Source organism: Macrobrachium rosenbergii, chromosome 25 (assembly GCF_040412425.1).
Source record: "Macrobrachium rosenbergii isolate ZJJX-2024 chromosome 25, ASM4041242v1, whole genome shotgun sequence".
NCBI lineage: Eukaryota > Metazoa > Arthropoda > Malacostraca > Decapoda > Palaemonidae > Macrobrachium > Macrobrachium rosenbergii.
The window spans coordinates 30,176,792-30,195,927 of record NC_089765.1 but is presented as its reverse complement, the minus strand read 5'-3'; the positions used below and the strand labels follow the sequence as shown (position 1 = coordinate 30,195,927).

Here is a 19,136-nt window from a genome sequence, read left to right as displayed (position 1 = left end):
GTCATGTGGTAAGGATGAGTGAGGGGTGGGGAGGAGTGAAGAAGGCTTGAATGGAACCAGTTAAGGGTAGAAAGTTGGAAGGCAAGAGATGAGATGGCATGATAAAGTAAGGGAGGATCTGAAGAAGTGTTTGGCAGAGGAAGGTGCTTTTGACAGGAAAAGTTCAAGAATAAGCATAAAGGCAACCGACCCCTTAGCTAAGGGATAATGGTAGGGATGGAAAAGATGACACTGGTTTTTTTTTTTTTTATATATATTGGCTGAAGGTCAACTTTTATTCGGTGCAGAATACATATGTTTCTGTTTTTTATGTGATCCTTTCTGTGTAACTTAGCAGCAGATCTTTTCTTTTACTTGATAACTTCTCATGATTTTTTTGTCAAAATAATTATAGAAACTTATAACCTTTCTTTTTTGAATTTGTGTAAACGACATTAATGTATATGAGAGGTGTCATTTTTTTATTGAGGATAGTTATTTGTGTACAATTTGTCTAGTATCCACAAGAATGTGAAGTGGATTAAGCCAGTTTTCATTATGATAATGTCAAGGAAATACATTTTTTTTTGTGCTCCCACTTTTCTGTGTTGTTTAATTTACTTGTAAATTTCTCTACCCAAGAGCCAAAAAAACAGTTCTGCATTTTGTTGACCAGCTCTCATGGAATTTCTGGTCTGGAAAGGTTGGTTGTTTCAGTGGTAAAGCTATTTATGACTAGCTTGCCTAATTTTAAAGATATAGATCATTCATTTGGTATTAGAGTTGACTATTTGTAACTTTTATCAGCTTTAGCTCATTTAATGTATTGCATGTGTATTTTTTTTTTACAGGGACATGATAATTGTGTTGTTATGGCAACTGGTTACGGAAAAAGTTTGTGTTACCAGTTTCCTGCTGTATACACTGAAAGTGTAGCGGTTGTGGTTTCTCCTTTAATATCTCTAATGCAGGATCAGGTTTTAGCTCTACAGGTATGTTGATAACTTTAATAAGTTTGTTTTATGTTAGGCTCATTGATGAAGGAAGATAGTGTATGAAATCATCCGACCTCTAAAACCGGCACCCTTAGGACCAGGCCACTGCTAGGCCACAAAAAATCCTTGATAACAGAAATCATTTCTACCTTTCATTTTCAAAAACATAAAAATCTGCTACTTTTGTTTCTTTAAACCTTCACTTTTGTGTATGTGTGTGTGTATGAGAGAGTGAGAGAGAGAAAAACTGTTAGCCCCGTTTAGATCGTTACACGGACAGATATCCATTTGCAAAACTAAAATTAAGTATACCTTAGTTTTACCAGACCACTGAGCTGATTAACAGCTCTCCTAGGGCTGGCCCAAAAGATTAGACTTATTTTACATGGCTAAGAACCAATTGGTTACTTAGCAATGGGACCTACAGCTTATTGTGGAATCTGAACCACATACTGAGAAATGAATTTCTACCACATGAAATAAATTCCTCTAATTCTTCATTAGCCGGCCGGAGACTCGAACTCGATACAGTTATATTAAGAATAGTGATAATTTAAATAGAACCGGTGTTTTACATACTATATGCTGTTATACTTCATGCATTATTGTCATATTATCGCATTATAATTTATGCACATAGCAGTCAGGTGCCATTTGTATTCTTGTAATGTTTACATTCTTAAAATCATCAGCTAATTACATTTTACGACATCATCACAACTACTAGTTGCTAAATGAAACACATTTTGGAAATACGTTTATTTCGTAGATTATCAGAGATGGGTTTAAAAATGCAACTTACCTCATTTATAAATGCAATGAATTAAATGAAGTAAAGGTGTGGTTTTGCCAGTATCGAATGCTGCGTTTGCCTCTTACAGAACGTTTTGTGGCCTGCGCAATATGCGTTTCGTCAGCCACTGCTGCAGCTGTAAATTTTGTGGCATACTTTCACAACCCCTCCTCTCCTTTGCATGAAAGATGAATAAAGATTTATTCTATTTTTTATTTATGGAAGTCACCATTGAAAATTAGGAAATTTTTAACAAGTCGACAACTGTAATGCAATCCTTAATAATTGTGTGTTAGTTACTGTAACTGACATCGGCAAACGGCTGTTTCTCAGTTGTATAGTTTATGTCAGTACTTGCTGTTGTTTATGCCAGTGTCTTGCACTCAGTAGTAATTGGTTGTTGTAAGAAATACTGTAGTAGTAGTAATGAATTCCTAGACAAGTCACAAGGTTGTAAGCCAGACTTAATGCATGAAAATTCCCATTAAAACTAATGAATTTTTTCTTCTAGATTTGTTAAAAGTTAACTCAGATATAATTTGCATTAATGTTTTTAACTTTATTACTTATTACTTTTGATCTAGACAAAAATACCCCAACTTGAGTGGAAGATGGCTGCACTTTTAATCAAGGTTACATTAAACATTCTCTCTCTCTCTCTCTCTCTCTCTCTCTCTCTCTCTCTCTCTCTCTCTCTCTCTCTCTCTCTCTCTCTCTCTCTCTCTCTCTCTCTCTCTCTCTCTGTGGAGTGCAAGTTGCACTAGGGGAAAAATCTCCTAGATTGTGCCTCTGGCAGTTCACTCCTTGTTGTGGTAATCTGGTTGGACTCTGATTCTTCCTGAAGTGAGTCTGATACTGTGGCCTTGCTGGGATCAAGGATCTCCCCAGGTCCCTCATGGGAGCCTTGCTAATTGTCAAGTTCACCTTGCTGGAGAGTTCCTAGACTTGCTTTTCCTGGAATAGAAATGGGTAAAAGCCCAAGACTGATATAAAGCCCAGAACAAGAAAATCTTGAAGTTAGATTAAAATAGCTTAGGCACATTGGTGAGATGATACAACCATCAGTGTTGATAAATGAAGGCAAGTCAAAAGATATCACTATCATCTTGGCCTTTGTGATGTTCTACATCAATTTGGCTCTTTCAGACAGCAACAAACCACTTGCCTGCAAGGCCCACTTCTACTTGATGGCATTTAGGTTGGAAGAACACAGAATAAAAAATGCAGGTTAAAGGGTGAAAAAGTACAAAAAGGTCAGAGGAAAGTCCAAGTTATCCTGTACAACACATAAAAAATTATAATGAGTTAACCTGATTAATGTAAAGAACTATATCTCATTAAATGACACCTGAAAACAAGCACTAAAAATTACCAAAATGACTCGAAGAAATTGCTGGTTTTACCATTAACTGCTGCAGATAAAGCAATCTCATAAAACTCAAATGGTATATAATTATAAACATGACTTGAAAACAAAAAGCTAGCTACCATGTATAGAATGAATTCAAGAAACACTGAACTCTCCACAACATACAATGAATAATCCTAAGAGTCTTTGTAATTGGGCTAAGTATGAGTATTAAGAGAAAATTTCAAAATGCATCCTAATCAGAATTGGCATGCAGTACTTGATATTGTTAATTATTGAACTGCATGTGGCCATAGACGAAAAACACTGATATACAGCCAACCCCTGGTATTTGGGTTGGGGGGATGGGTACCACAACCCTCTGCAAATAGCTAAAATCTGCAAATACTTGACGCCCCTTGAAAAATGCTTATAACCACTTATTTTGATAGTTCAAACACCAAAAAAAACCTCTAAAAATGCTTATACCTGAGTATTTTATTGGTTTTATCACAAAAAATGCATTTAGTCAGAAAAATATGAAAATTCAGTAATTAACGAATACTCTTCTATGAAAAATACCCTGAATAGGCAAATTTTCCGCAAATAACGTGTATATACATTCCACAGAAAAATCCGCAAATAGGCGGGAGTCCACTGTAATGAGATGAATGTTTTTCCTGTGGACTTAATGATATAGTTAATATTTTTGTTGATGATATAGTTAATATTTTTGTTGGTTTAATAATAAACAAAACTTGTATTTATAATTATATTTTTAATAATAGTATTGTTAATAGACACCAGATTAGAATTTGCAAGAGAAAAAATTTATTTGCTGAACTGCTCAGTTTTCCTTTAGGATCTCTTAGGCACTGAGTCTAGATAACAGTTAATTTAATACATATATAGTTTTAGATGTTGTACATGTAGATATAATGGCTAGTTTCCTTGTTAAAGATGTAACTTGAAGTATCTTTCTTGTACTCAGAATTTGTGCTATGTAATTATCAGTTATGCCAAATTCACTAAGAATTTGCATATTGAAGAGATAGAAGAGATATTCTGTGCTTGTATTTATATGTGGTTTATTGGTATAAAAGTTAGATACAATGTTTTTATATAAATTTTTTTTACCATTACAGGCTTGCAATATAGAGGCTTGTCTGTTGGGTAGCGCTCAGACAAGCAAATCAGATGTTTATTCAGATATGTTTGCTGGTAGATACAGAGTTGTTTATCTTACTCCAGAGTTTGTGGAAGGCAAGTGATTGAGGTATTTTTGTTAATGTATTAGTTTCATATATTTCTTAACCATATATTTGTTCATTAGACTTGAGTGCATGTTGTTGGTATTAGACTGGAACACTGTGTATACCCTCTTGTTGTCAGTTTGTAATACTGCATACACATAGACGGATCCCAGTCTCAAACAGCCATATCTCATTATTCATGCATTTGTGATGTTTTCTACCTTGAAGTTCCTGGACGTGTTAGGTAATTGTGATCTTTCTGGAAGGACTGCTATTATTTTTGTCACTTTTATCTCACTTTCTTTGTGATTCATGTGTATTGCTCACATGATTGATTACTAAAGTTTTCCTCTCTCATTAAGCCTTAAACGCTGACTGGACATATTGTAAGTCGACTAAAATTGTCTGTCGGGTAACGAGTGGACGTACCGTACGTCGACTACAAAAAATTTCAACCTTCGGTCAACTTTGACTCAACCAAAATGGTCGAAAATGCAATTGTAGCAAAAACTCTTACATTCTAGTAATATTCATTCATTTACCTTCATTTTGCAACAAATTGGAAGTCTCTAGCACAATATTTCGATTTATTGTGAATTTTTGAAAAAAAACTTTTTCCTTACGTCCTTGCGGTAACTCGGCTGAAAATTTCAGAAATTCTTTCGTCATTTTGTCGTAATTTTTGTACCGTTTTATATTAACCGTTACATAAAGTTTTATATATGAAAATATGTGCAATTTCATGTAAAATAGCTTTTATCCATTTTGAAACATTTTCATATAAATCACGATAAGCGCCAAAATTTCAACCTTCGGTCAACTTTGACTTGACCGAAATGGTCGAAAAATGCAATTGTAAGCTAAAACTCTTACATTCTAATAATATTCAATCATTTACCTTCATTTTGCAACAAATTGGAAGTCTTTAGCACAATATTTCGATTTATGGTGAATTTTAAAAAAAAAATTTTTCCTTACGTCCGTGCACGGTAACTGTCGAACATCTCAGAAATTCTTTCGTCACTTTGTCGTAATGTTTGCACCATTTTATATTAGTCGTTGCATTAAGTTTTATATATGAAAATGTGTGCAATTTCATGTAGAATACAACTAAGAATAACTCATGGTTGTAGCTTTTATCAGTTTTGAAATATTTTCATATAAATCACGATAAGTGCCAAAATTTCAACCTTTCAGTCAACTTTGACTTGACCGAAATGGTCGAAAAAAATTGTAAGCTAAAACTCTTACATTCTAGTAATATTCAATCATTTACCTTCATTTTGCAACAAATTTGAAGTCTCTAGCACAATATTTCGATTTATGGTGAATTTTTGAAAAAAAAACTTTTATCGTCCATGTAACTCGGCCAAACATCTCAGAAATTCTTTCGTTACTTTGTCGTAATGTTTGCACCGTTTTATATTAGTCGTTACATAAAGTTTTATATATGAAAATGTATGCAATTTCATATAGAATACAACAAAAAATAACTCATGGTTGTAGCTTTTATCAGTTTTGAAATAATTTCATATAAATCACGATAACTGCCAAAATTTCAACCTTCGGTCAACTTTGACTTGACCGAAATGGTCGAAAAATGCAATTGTAAGCTAAAACACTTACATTCTAGTAATATTCAATCGTTTACCTTCATTTTGCAACAAATTGGAAGTCTCTAGCACAATATTTCAATTTATGGTGAATTTTTGAAAAAAACTTTTTCCTTATGTCCGCTTGCGGTAACTCTGCCGAACATCTCTGAAATTCTTTCGTCACTTTGTCGTAATGTTTGCACCGTTTTATATTAGTTGTTACATAAAGTTTTATATATGAAAATGTGCACAATTTTATGTAGAATACAACAAAGAATAACTCATGGTTGTAGCTTTTATCAGTTTTGAAATATTTTCATATAAATCACGATAAATAGAAAAAATTCTACCTTCGGTCAACATTAACTCGACCAAAATGGTCGAAAACTGCAATTGTAAGCTAAAACACTTACAGTCTAGTAATATTCAATCAATTACCTTCATTTTGCAACAAACGGGAAGTCTCTAGCACAATATTTCGATTTATGGTGAATTTTTGAAAAAAACTTTTTTTTACATTCGCACATTACGAATTCATGCATCATTTTGTGATAATATTTTCTCTGTGTTGCTTTGATTGTTTTACAATTTGTTATATACCAAAATCATCGCAATTTAGTGTATAATACAAAGAAAATAAAAATCACTCTTTAGCTTTAACCGTTTTGCTCACAGCGCTATTTGTATACAATTATATATGAATTTTTTTTTTTTGCTGTCATATATTTCAATATTTTTATATGATAATGATATTTTTTTTCATCTCTAATGGTTGCCTACTAAACTTCAGGCAATGACAAAAAAAGGAGCCAAAAATGAACTCTTAATCTTAAAAACTAGGCGTGCTGTGATTTTTTGAAAAAAAAATTTTTTCCGCGTTGGCGCTAACTCCTGAACGCCGCTGGCATACGGCAGACACTTTTGTAAATAGAGGCTCGGCGTTTAAGGTTTAAGGAAAAAGGTGAACGACTAGATTGGTGGTTTTCCCCTCAACTAGGTGAGAGTCACTAAGAAATTTATTGAAGCACTAGACATTTTGTTTGTTCAAAGAAGAGGAACAATTGGTGCTGTTATGTTTCAAGTCTATTGTTAGTTGCATTGTGTTCCCTGTACACTGTGAATAAGTTTTGTTAATTTTTGATCTAGGAGAGTTTGCAGTTCCAAAATAAGTCTAAATCCTTATGGAGAATGCTGGCTATATTGAGCATTATGATTTTTGGTGTCATTTAATTATGTAGTTGGTATGTAATTCATACCAACTACATAATTAGTTCTGGAATAAGTTATATTGAGCAGGTATTGCTAACCATCGACATTATGAGTGTAAGACTACTTTTAACATTTTGTTTATATAAATACAGTATGCCTTGATCTTGTTTGCTTCATTTATCGAGTTGTGTTCTTATTCATTTTGTATTTGTGTATGCTTAAGATGTTTGTTAATATCCTGTGCCTTTTCCTGCCTTATCTCTGTTGAGCAGCTGTTGTCAACCTTTTGTGAGAATTTTCTGGTTCAGGATTACTGTATTTTTATTTTATTTTAATGAGCTTTAATGTGTTTGCTTCATGTATTAGGTTGTGTGTTCTTAATTGTTTTGTATTTTTAAATTAAAAATACAAGAAATACTAACTGCCCTTGTCTGGTAATTTTCTTACACTATCTTGATTTGTATGCTAACAGTATATAGTTACTATGTTGTTTTATTTGTATTTTGCTGTTCATTTTCTATTTAATATGTATACTAACTTGTAAGAAATTGCCAGATGAACCCATGTATGTATATATATATATATATACAGTATATGTAACCATAACAAGGACCTTCATCTGTATTGTAGTGGATATCAAAAACGTCTCTTGGTCTGACCATATCAGTAAGTCATTCAGGTATTCCCCTACTTACGATGGGGTTAGGTTCCAAAAAACCCATCGTTTGTTGAAAAAATCGTAACTCGAATATGGCCTAGCCTACACTAGGGTAATCAGTACCATCTATACATATATGGTAGCCTAGCATACACTACACGGTATACTTTATACATATATGGTATAGTAATTATTAGTGTCAGCTAATTCTGCAGGTTCAATGCAGACTGACATGATAAGACAGTATAAAGAGAAATTGAATAATAACAAGGCCTGGCCTGCACTTTCGTATATCATATACGGTAGCCTAGCCTACATTATACTGTATTCTGTTTTCACATAACACCGCCGTATTATACAAACATTAAAATAACAAATGTGCATCTTTTCCATGGATCTTTTAAAAAGTTATGCTTTACTACACTGTATCCAGTCGTAAATATTCTTATATATATTGCTTTTGCATTATAAGTTCCGATCATAGCGATCAAATGTTTTGGTTTCGGAATCGATCACGCGGTCTTTATTTCGATGCATTTAACTAGGTTCAGAGGGCATTTCTTGCTTCCAGTTAGCGTAAATGAATCTCTAGATACTTTATTTATAAGGGACATATGTATTTTTCGTTATACGAAGTGTTTTTATGTCGAAATATAACTTAAATATGTCTTGTTGTGAAATTATTTTAGCCATTTTTTTGTTAGTAGATGATGTTGGCGGCTGGCCATTTGTTTTGTGTAAAAAAAAAAAAAATCAAGATTCCGTTCGCTATTTTCTCTTGATTTCATCATCATACTACGAGCTTTTCGTATGTATCTTTTCTGGGTGGACCTGTGTCAGCCAGTGAAATTGGTTCCAATTAGCACATTTCTAGGTATAAGATTGCTACATATACCAGAGAAAAAAGCTATGTAGAATGCTGGAGTTACTACCTCCAGTTCGATCACCTTATATAGGTGTCGATATACACAAGGGGTGAGCTATTACGCTTCCACAGGCCTTCGTCCAATAGATTTCTCAATTCCCAAAGTCCCAAATTGGATGAGCCATCACAATCTTGTAACCCAGAATACTCACCCGATCGCCAAGTAGGCGTCATCACGAGACTGACACGTCATTCCAATTTTAGCACTGGCCGTGTAAACGTCGTTCTGTGTGTGATCGTAATTTCCTTTTGGCAGCTCATGGGGGGTCAATATTTCACTCAAGGCCATCAGACAACAAATTCTTTATTTTATTAAGCAAGCAAACCCGGAATCAGTTCCTAGGGTCCATGATGTTCGTGCGGTGGCCACTTCTACTAACTTTTTTCATTATATGAATTTTGATTATCTCAAGAAGTATACGGGTTGGAAATCACCAAAAGTATTTAAACGCCACTATCTTAAGTCTTTAGAGGCCCTTAAATTTTCCACAGTTGCAGTGGGTAGTGTGGTTCCCCCTGGCCCAACCCAAGTTTAGTTTATGTGTATTTAATCCCTGACCCCTGTCTCACCTGCTTGCCCTGCGTCTACCCTTGGGTCAGTTCTGCCCCTTAGCCTAGCCCATTTATTTCCACAAATGCCTCATTGTCATTTATTTTGTTAGCCTTAAGTATCCTAGTTGGATTAATATCATGGAATTCAATTTTACCTGTGTACCTCAAAAAATTATTTCTGTGAATTTCAAAATTTTTTACCTGTATGCCTCTGAATTCTAGTTTTGTGGATTATGTTTGGTTTGGCAGTATTAAAACACAGTGAAGTTTTCTTAAATGTTTTATTTTAATTCTGGTTATATATTCCTTGAGGCGGGCCACCAGGCTCTCGTATAGCTAATTCTCTGTCGCTATTTCACTGGCTGACACAGGTCCACCCAGAAAAGGGATTTTGACAAAGGAAAAATCTATTTCTGGGGGAAGACCTGTTTCACCCAGTGACCCACCCCTTGGTTTTTCCCACCCGGGAGAAATACTCAGCTTGGTGGGTGCTAAATTTGGGATGACGTGTCAGTCTCGTGATGACGCCTACTTGGCGATCGGGTGAGTATTCTGGGTTACAAGATTGTGACGGCTCATCCAATTTGGGACTTTGGGAATTGAGAAGTCTATTGGACGAAGGCCTGTGGAAGCGTAATAGCTCACCCCTTGTGTATATCGACACCTATATAAGGTGATCAAACTGGAGGTAGTAACTCCAGCATTCTACATAGCTTTTTTCTCTGGTATATGTAGCAATCTTATACCTAGAAATGTGCTAATTGGAACCAATTTCACTGGTTGACACAGGTCTTCCCCCAGAAATAGATTTTTCCTTTGTCAAAATCCCTTTTATCGGCGTGAAAACAGCAGTAATATGTGTTCTTTCATGTCCAGTAGTTTTGATTAAAATACTTTCCAATTTTATTTGCGGCTGAGTTTCATCCATGTTGCCAATGTACGATAATTTATAGTCATTAGCAGTTTGAACATTCTTTTCTCAGCGTCAGCTACAACTTGCAGCTTAAATTTACTGCAGCAGTATATTTCCTTCCAATCTTTTCTCCAAAGCTGATAAGGGTAGTGTAAAAACATATCAGTACTTAACGTCATTTTTAACATAACTACGATAATTGTTTAACCGTACGATGGTTGAAATACAAGCAAAACAGTTGTTATCCGATTCGGTTATTAGCAAAACAACAGAGTCTCGTTTGGTTGTTTATGGCTGTACGCATTTTTGCAAGAGTATAAGGTTACTAACAATGCTTTTATTATTCTCTTACTTTTTTAACTAGAAGATGGAATAAAGATGGAGAAAAAGAAGTTGGTCTATTGTAAGTTGGTCTCTCTTGCTGCCTGATTCTATGGCAATTGTAGTGTACGCTGTTGCCTGTGCCCGCTCGAAATTTAAAAATATTTTCTAAATATTGTCGTATCGGTATTAATTGCTAACTCCATCGTAAACTCGAGTTATCGTAAGACAAATTATCGTCCTTTCGTGCACTACCTGTATTTACAAACGCACAAAAATTGCAAGCGAACACTGACCTATTTTAACTTCCGACACAACGAGAGCAAGTGAGGTCAGCTCATTGAATTAATGTACCTATTCCAGCCTCTCGGCCAACGTATCGCACACCATACGCTGCCTGATTGTGCGTTGTTGCCTCGCGCCAGTCGCCGCGAAATTTAAAAATACGTATTTTCAAAATATTGTCGTATCGATATTAATTGCTAATCCCATCGTAAAAGCAAATTATCGTAAGTCGAATTATCGTAACTCGAGCACTACCTGTACTGGAATTGGTAGTACTTTCAGTGTATACCTCTACAAGATGAGGTTATATGAAATATTAAAATCCTAATCCTTTACCTTTCTACAACCTCTACAGGTGGTAGGATAATCTTTTGCAGTGATCATTGAACCCTCTTTGAATGAGATTGTGGTTGAGTGAACAGGTACTGACCACTTCCTGTCATCATCTTAATTATCAGTGGTCTGGACAATAGCTGCAGCAGCATCTGAGGCAGCTAATTAATTCATATTGTACTGCCGACACCACCTCAACAACAGCCTTCAACAACCTCACGTCTTGGGGTTGAGAATATTCCCGTGCAAGAATCCAGCTGTTGGTGATCATCCTCTATGAAGAGGCCAACCGTAGTGATCTTGCGGAAAGATGTGCATAATTGGCCACTTCAGGGTATTTTTGAGTATCCCTGTCCCTCATCAACAACTTTCTTTTCTATAAATGATGAGGGTTCCAGGTGTAAGTAGGACTGCTAGTAGTCTGTGATTGTTCTTTGAACTGTATCAGGGAAGGAGCAGTATCATTGCCCAAACTGAAAGGACTACTGCAGCTGTAGGCAACATGGACCAGACTTATGACAGTAGTGTTATAGTGCCCATACTAAATGCTCCAGCTCTTGTATCGTGAGGCTAGGACTGGTCTAAAGCTTGGACTTAGGAGAGCAGCAGCAGTAACTAGCGTACCAAAATGACCGCAGGAACAGGGGATTGTTATTGGACAGGTTCACAATCCAAGGATTGTAGATCAAGCAGAACCCAGACTGAAGTTATAAGCAGTAACTACACAGTTGAAACTGGGTAGTCAATCAAGGAGGTCAGGAGCCACTACAGTTGTCAAAGACCTTCAAGGGAGAGAGACTTGCCCTCAGGCTTTTTTATGGCTAGCTGCGGAGAAGTTTTAAAGCCCCCAATGAGCAGCTTCAAGTGGTATGTGTCACAGACATAGAAAAGAGGTGGTCCTGAGTTTGCTTATTTTCCTCTTCATCAAGTAAAGACCATAGGGTTCAGTGTCATGTTAGGGCACTGCCAGCAAGAAGAGATAATTCTCTTGGCCACTTCTTTAGGACAAGAATGACCCTGGTCAACAAACCAAAGTTTGACAGGAGCACGAACCATGTGGTTGAAGATAAACCCAAAGCACTCGTGGCCCTGCAAAACGAGGTCTCATAGGCGCTGGATTATATGTGACATCTTGGAGTTGAGGAGGCAGCAGAAGCCAGAGAAGAAAGGTGTCGGCTGTAGAACCCAGAACCTTATAAGCCCCTGGGTACTCAATAAGCTTGGTGTTTTAAACACCTATGTCTAGTACACATTTGGGGATCCTCACTGAGAGGAAGATGAGGATGGTAGATAGTGGCTCTGGTAAGGAATGTGTCACTCATAATATCTGCATTTCTAGACTAGTGATTATGGGAGTTTTGTTGTATGTAGATCATGTCTTTGGAAATGCACCATGTTTCCTTGGCAGGCACTGTTCCACCAGGTGTGAACAACATTTGCTTTTTCAGATAACTTTTCTGCGGTGGAAATAGACACTATTTAGCATATCCTGCCAAAATCTCCTGACCAATGCAAATTAGTGGGAATGTGTCTTGGGGATGAACAGTGTTTTTAAATGAATGAGACAAGACAAGACATCAGAGAATACTCGTATCTTAAAGGCAGAGAGCATAGTGATCTCTCTTGGCCATGCTCTTATCGTTAACATTTGGGTAATGTATCTTCTTGACAAGTTAAGTATACCTTAGTTTTACCAGACCACTGAGCATGTTATATTGACAGAGATACTTAGCAATGAAAGATTTCTCAAACCTTATTGACTCCTTAGACCTCAACAGCCTTGGAGTGACTAAATTTTTGGACATGTGCATGTTTCAAGAGTATCAGCTTTGGGAACCTTCCAGTAACCTCTACTTGAACACGACTAGGATGGTGATGAGGAATATGGTTAAGAACCAGAACCCTATGTAGGGCAGAGTATCAGACACCTTCAGGCTGACAGTAGAGGAAGCTTGGAACACCAAGTTTGAGGTCTTCATTTTTTACACTCCCCAGGATGACTGAAGAAAGGAGACATCAGTCACCCATATGGCTCAGGAATGGGGATAATCTGTGGCAGTGTCCTTTGCTAAGAGATGTATAAGGCAATGAGGACAGCTTGTCATTCAGTCCTCTTTTCAATTTTCCTCCAGCATAGTTTAGACTTGGGCAGCGATGGAAACATTTCTTACATGTCATTATTTGCTTGGTCTATTCCCATGGGTTACTGTTAAACCTCTAAGTTGGGATCTGACTTTGGTTCTGTACAGCCTCACTAAACCCCCTTAGGATGCTGTCCTATTTCTGGATTTTACCCCAAGACTATGCTCCTGATTGCCCTAACTTCTATGCCATTTTAGATGAAGTCTCTCATTCAAACTGTTGGTTATCAGTGGGTTTTTCATTTGCCCCAGAGTTCATGGGCAAGACTCGGTCTCCTAATAATAACTGCTTGTCTTTGGACTCGCTGTTCCTGCCTTGCCCTCCACTTTTAGTAATAACTGCTTGTTTTGGACTTGTTATTCCTGCCATCCCTCCCCTTTGTCAGAAGGAGGTCTTGTTGCCATGTGAGAGCTGTGCTTATTTCATTGGGTCTATTTTTGTGATGGTTCATGTGCTGCCAGTGCTTATCCTCATCCTTTTCCTGACTTTCATGAGTTCATAATTATGACACACATGGATTTGTTGGTTTTATGGAATACCTGTCTTCATGCCTCATGCATGACGAGTGTATCTCAGGTGCATTGGTGGGTATACTATCTTGGAGTTATGTCTTTCAATGGAGACCCATTACTTACTGGAGCTTTCATGGTTCTGGAGGTTATAATGGTCTCCACTGTCTGTTTTCTAAAGAAAGTTGGACATATTGCACCAAAGTCTACTCTTCAGAGGCTCATCTGCTTGATCTCCTTCCTTCATAAGAAGAAACAATGTTTATACAATAAAATATGTTTTTTCTCAAACCCATTAATTGTAATGTTCAGTGCTTTCCTTTTACTTCAGCTGGGCGTTATCACAGAGGGACAGTAGCATGCATAAGTTGGGTGCATGCAGTAGGACTTTCTGTTTCCGAGATCCATCAGGTTGGTGTGAATGGATGTGTTTCACATGGCTATTTACGATTATGAGTGTATAGAAAAACTTGTTTTATTGTAGAAACATAGTATTCTTAGTTAATTGGTCATCTTTGACTGTTAATTTGAATAGTATCTTAAGACAAGAGGGATTGTAAACTGAAGATAATGATTGAAAAAAGCTTGAAAATATGGAGCTCTGATTTTGGAAAAGTGAATAACGGGGATTATAGCATTGCACTTTGCTCTAATAAAAGTAAGTTATATTTTCCCTAGGGAAAAATGCCCTGTTCGGTCACTTCACTGTTTTATAAATTTAAGTTTCAGTATGGCTATTTCCATGTTTCTATCCATAGACTTCTGACGCAGGGTGAGGCAAAAATACGGACTAACCAAGTGATTTCCAAGTTGAATCATGTGATAATCTAACAGAATATTGATTTGGTTTTTATTTACAGCCTATTCATTTGCTCAGCAGTAGCAGATAATTTTATTAGAGATGAATGTAATCTTTCTGACAGTTTCATTCTTTTTCTTGCAGCATGTTCAGATGTTTTGGTAACTCTAAACAAAAGGAAAGGAATTTCTCTTTTTGCCATTGATGAAGCTCATTGTGTCAGCCAGTGGGGACATGACTTTCGTAGTTCTTACAGGTATGGTTGATTTCAGTTTTGTCTTTCTTCTTAATTTAAGCTGTAGGGGTAACCTAATTAACTGGTTATCAAATTTATTTAATATAAAGATATAAACAGAGCTAAGCCTATAATGTTCATGGTACTGTACTTACTTTTAGGAAAATTCCTTTTCACAGTTGAACTTTATATTAGAAGCATCCTTATGAATAAGAGGCAGAAGTATAAAGCAAACTGAAATAGAGTAAAGAAGATTGAGCAAATTACTCTATGTTAGACAAATGGCATTTTTCAATAAGAGAGATTCATTAAAATAGGTCAGTCTTTTTTTTTTAAATTCCATGTTTAAGGTATTTTTATGTCATCCCACTATTAACCAGTCTGTCAGATGTAAAAAAGTTAAGTATACCTTAGTTTTACCAGACCACGGAGCTGATTAACAGCTCTCCTAGGGCTGGCCCGAAGGATTAGACTTATTTTAAGTGGCTAAGAACCAATTGGTTACTTAGCAACGGGACCTACAGCTTATTGTGGAATCTGAACCACATTATAGCGAGAAACGAATTTCTATCACCAGAAATAAATTCCTCTAACTCTTCATCAGCTGGCTGGGGAATTGAGCTCTCAGATGTAATAACAGTAAGATTTTGTATGCAGTTTCATTTACTTGTGCATTTTCTCTTTTACGTGAATTATTACACAAAATTTTCTTTTCCTTTTATTTGAACCTTCACTCAAGATTTCTATTTTGAACTTGCTTACACCTGTTAAATGTGTGTGGGATGAGCAGCATAATGCCCTTATCTATTGAATCATTAAATTTGTGTGGGATGGGTGGTACAATGCCCTTATCTAGTGGAAATTAGAGAAAGAATGTAGATAAAGGTTGAGGATTATTAGGATTATTACAGAAAGATGCTATAACATATTTTAAAGAATTGAGTATTCTAAGGGTGTTGGAAGACTGAAGAAGGGAGAGTATTTTAAAGAGTATCAATTAACCCTTAAACGCCGAGCCTCTATTTACAAAAACGTCTCCCGTATGCCGGTGGCGTTCGGTGAGTTAGCGCCGAAGCGGAAAAAAAGTTTTTTTCAAAAAATCACAGCATGCTTAGTTTTTAAGATTAAGAGTTCATTTTTGGCTCCTTTTTTTGTCATTGCCTGAAGTTTAGTATGCAACCATCAGAAATGAAAAAAATATCATTATCATATATAAATATTGGAATATATAACAGCGAAAAAAAAAAACCATATAATTGTATACAAATCGCGCTGTAAGCACAACAGTTAAAGCTAATGAGTTCATTTTTTTTAGTTGTATTGTACACTAAATTGCGATGATTTTGGTATATAACAAATTGTAAAACGATCAAAGCAACACAGAAAATATTATCACAAAATGATGCATGAATTAAGTAGCAGCGTGGGCGTAAAAAATTTTTTTCAAAAATTCACCATAAATCAAAATATTGTGCTAGAGACTTCCCGTTTGTTGAAAAATGAAGCTAATTGATTGAATATTACTAGACTGTAAGTGTTTTAGCTTACAATTGCAGTTTTTCGACCGTTTTGGTCGAGTTAAAGTTGACCGAAAGTCGAATTTTTTCTATTTATCGTGATTTATATGAAAATATTTCAAAACTGATAAAAGCTACAACCATGAGTTATTTTCTGTTGTATTGTACATGAAATTGCGCACATTTTCATATATTTCACTAATATAAAAAACTTTATGTAATTTCTGAGATGTTGTAAAACGATGAAAATGTTTTTAAAAAATTCACCATAAATTGAAATATTGTGCTAGAGACAACAAAATGAAGGTAAATGATTGAATTTACTAGAATGAGATGTTACAATTGCGTTTTTGACCATTTCGGCGAGTTAAAGTTGACGAAGGTTGAAATTTTAGCAGTTATCATGATTTATGTGAAAATATTTCAAAACTGATAAAGCTTTTTTCAGAAATTTTTCACCATAAATCGAAATATTGTGAATTTAGAGACTTCAGGCAGTTTTTTTGTTGCAAAATGAAGGTACAGTTTGTTGCAAAATGATTGAATATTACTAGAATGTAAGAGTTTTAGCTTATAATTGCGTTTTTAACATTTCGGTCGAGTTAAAGTTGACCGAAGGTTGAAATTTTGGCAGTTATCGTGATTTATATGAAAATATTTCAAAACTGATAAAAGCTACAACCATGAGTTATTTTCTGTTTTATTGTACATGAAATTGCGCACATTTCCATACATAAAACTTTATGTAACGACTAATATAAAACAGTGCAAACATTACGACAACGTGACGAAAGAATTTCTGGCGCAGACGTAAGGAAAAAGTTTTTTTCAAAAATTCACCATAAATCAAAATATTGTGCTAGAGACTTCCAATTGGTTGCAAAATGAGGGTAAATGATTGTATATTACTAGAATGTAAGAGTTTTAGCTTACAATTGCGTTTTTTTACCATTTCGGTCGAGTCAAAGTTGACCGAAGGTCGGAATTTTGGCAGTTATCATGATTTATATGAAAATATTTCAAAACTGATAAAAGCTACAACCATGAGTTATTTTCTGTTGTATTGTACATGAAATTGCGCACATTTTCATATATAAAACTTTATGTAACGGCTAATATAGAACAGTGCAAAAATTACAACAAAATGACAAAAGAATTTCTGAAATTTTCGGCCGAGTTACAGCGCGGGCGTAAGAAAAAAGTTTTTTAAAAAATTCACCATAAATCGAAATATTGTGCTAGAGACTTCCAATTTGTTGCAAAATGAAGGTACATGATTGAGTATTACTAGAATGTAAGAGTTTTAGCTTACAATTGCATTTTTCGACCATTTCGGTCAAGTCAAAGTTGACCGAAGGTTGAAATTTTTTGTAGTCGACGTACGGTATGTCCACTTGGCACCCAGCAGACAATTTTAGTCGACGTATGATACGTCCAGTAGGCGTTTAAGGGTTAAAGGAAGGAAAGCATTTGTGAACCATGGAATTCAGTATGTTGTCATTATTGGAAAAGAAATAGTCACTGAAATCAGTACGTTGCCAATAGAGGGAAAGGTATGGTAAGAGCAGTTTGAACATGGAAACTAAAAGATGAAGTCAGAAGAGAGTATGAAGAAAAGTATCAGCAAATAGACCACTGAAAAGTGGTTGATGTAAATTACCAAAAGATGACATACAAAAGTACCTAGAAGAAGTATGCATTTTAATGTCAAGAAAGAAAGAAAGAAAGACATGATGGAATTATGATAGGCAAAGGGTAGTTGAAGAGAAGAGTAAAGTCTTCAGGCTTTGGCAGGGGACAGGCAGGGAAGAGGTTAGAGATGTATACAGGGAAAAGGGGAGAGAGGCAAAGAGGCAGATGACACGGGCAAAGAAGAGTTGGGTTGAAAGGAATTAGAATCTCAACACAGCAGAGAAAAAAGAGAAGATATTCTGAACAGCAGGCTAAGGGAAGATGGAAAAGATGTGAAGAGGGCAAAATATATAAAAGATGACATTAATGAAGTTAAAGATGAAAGTAACATTATACTGGAAAGATGACAGTAATGAAGCTAAAGATGAAAGTAACATTATACAAAGTTGAAAGTAACATTATACTGGGAAGATGAAAGTAGTACTTTGAAAACCTGAATGAAAGAAATTACTACAAACTGGAGTGCATTGGTATGATGGAGAAACCATTAGAGAACAAAACAGCTGAGGAGGTTAAAAGAGCCTTTGTGTTAATGGAAAATGGGGAAAGTCCCAACACCAAACTGAACAAGTTGCTTAATAAAAGGAGCAGGAGACCTAGCCATCCATATAAAAACTTGACACAGGAAAAGTTGGAAGAGAACCTTATAGTAAAGGTATTCAAAATGAAACGGGGTGCACTACAATAGAAAAATTATAGAGGAATAAGACTACTCAGGCACATGCTGTTTCTGAGATATCTACAACTGGAGTAGTCAGTATAGTGAGGCAGTTGCTGGAAAAGTACCACACAAAAAATAAGGTAATGCCACATACTTCTTGATCTTGAAAAGGTATTTGATAGAGTATGAAGACAATTAAATGGGCTGGATGAGGTCAGAATGTACGAGAAAGACATTGGGCTAGTGATGTTAGACTACTTTAACACTAGTTTGGGAGTGGAGACAGTGGAGGTGTATCAGAAGCCTCATGCGACTTGCTCTTTGTTGATGACCTAGTGCTTGCAGCAAAATCTGAGGAAGAGGTGGTTAAAATGTTTGTAAATTAGAATAGGCAGGAGAGGACTGAAAATTTGCTTAAGCAA

The 19,136-nt window shown here is 35.7% G+C and overlaps 1 protein-coding gene across 1 annotated transcript in view; it reads left to right on the top strand.

The window, feature by feature from the left end:
- LOC136852524 (ATP-dependent DNA helicase RecQ-like) overlaps positions 1–19,136 on the top strand; it is a 155,207-nt gene that overhangs the window by 37,379 nt on the left and 98,692 nt on the right. The window contains 3 exon segments of the mRNA XM_067127235.1: positions 831–971; positions 4,261–4,378; positions 14,754–14,865. Coding sequence (XP_066983336.1) covers positions 831–971; positions 4,261–4,378; positions 14,754–14,865 — 371 coding nt within the window.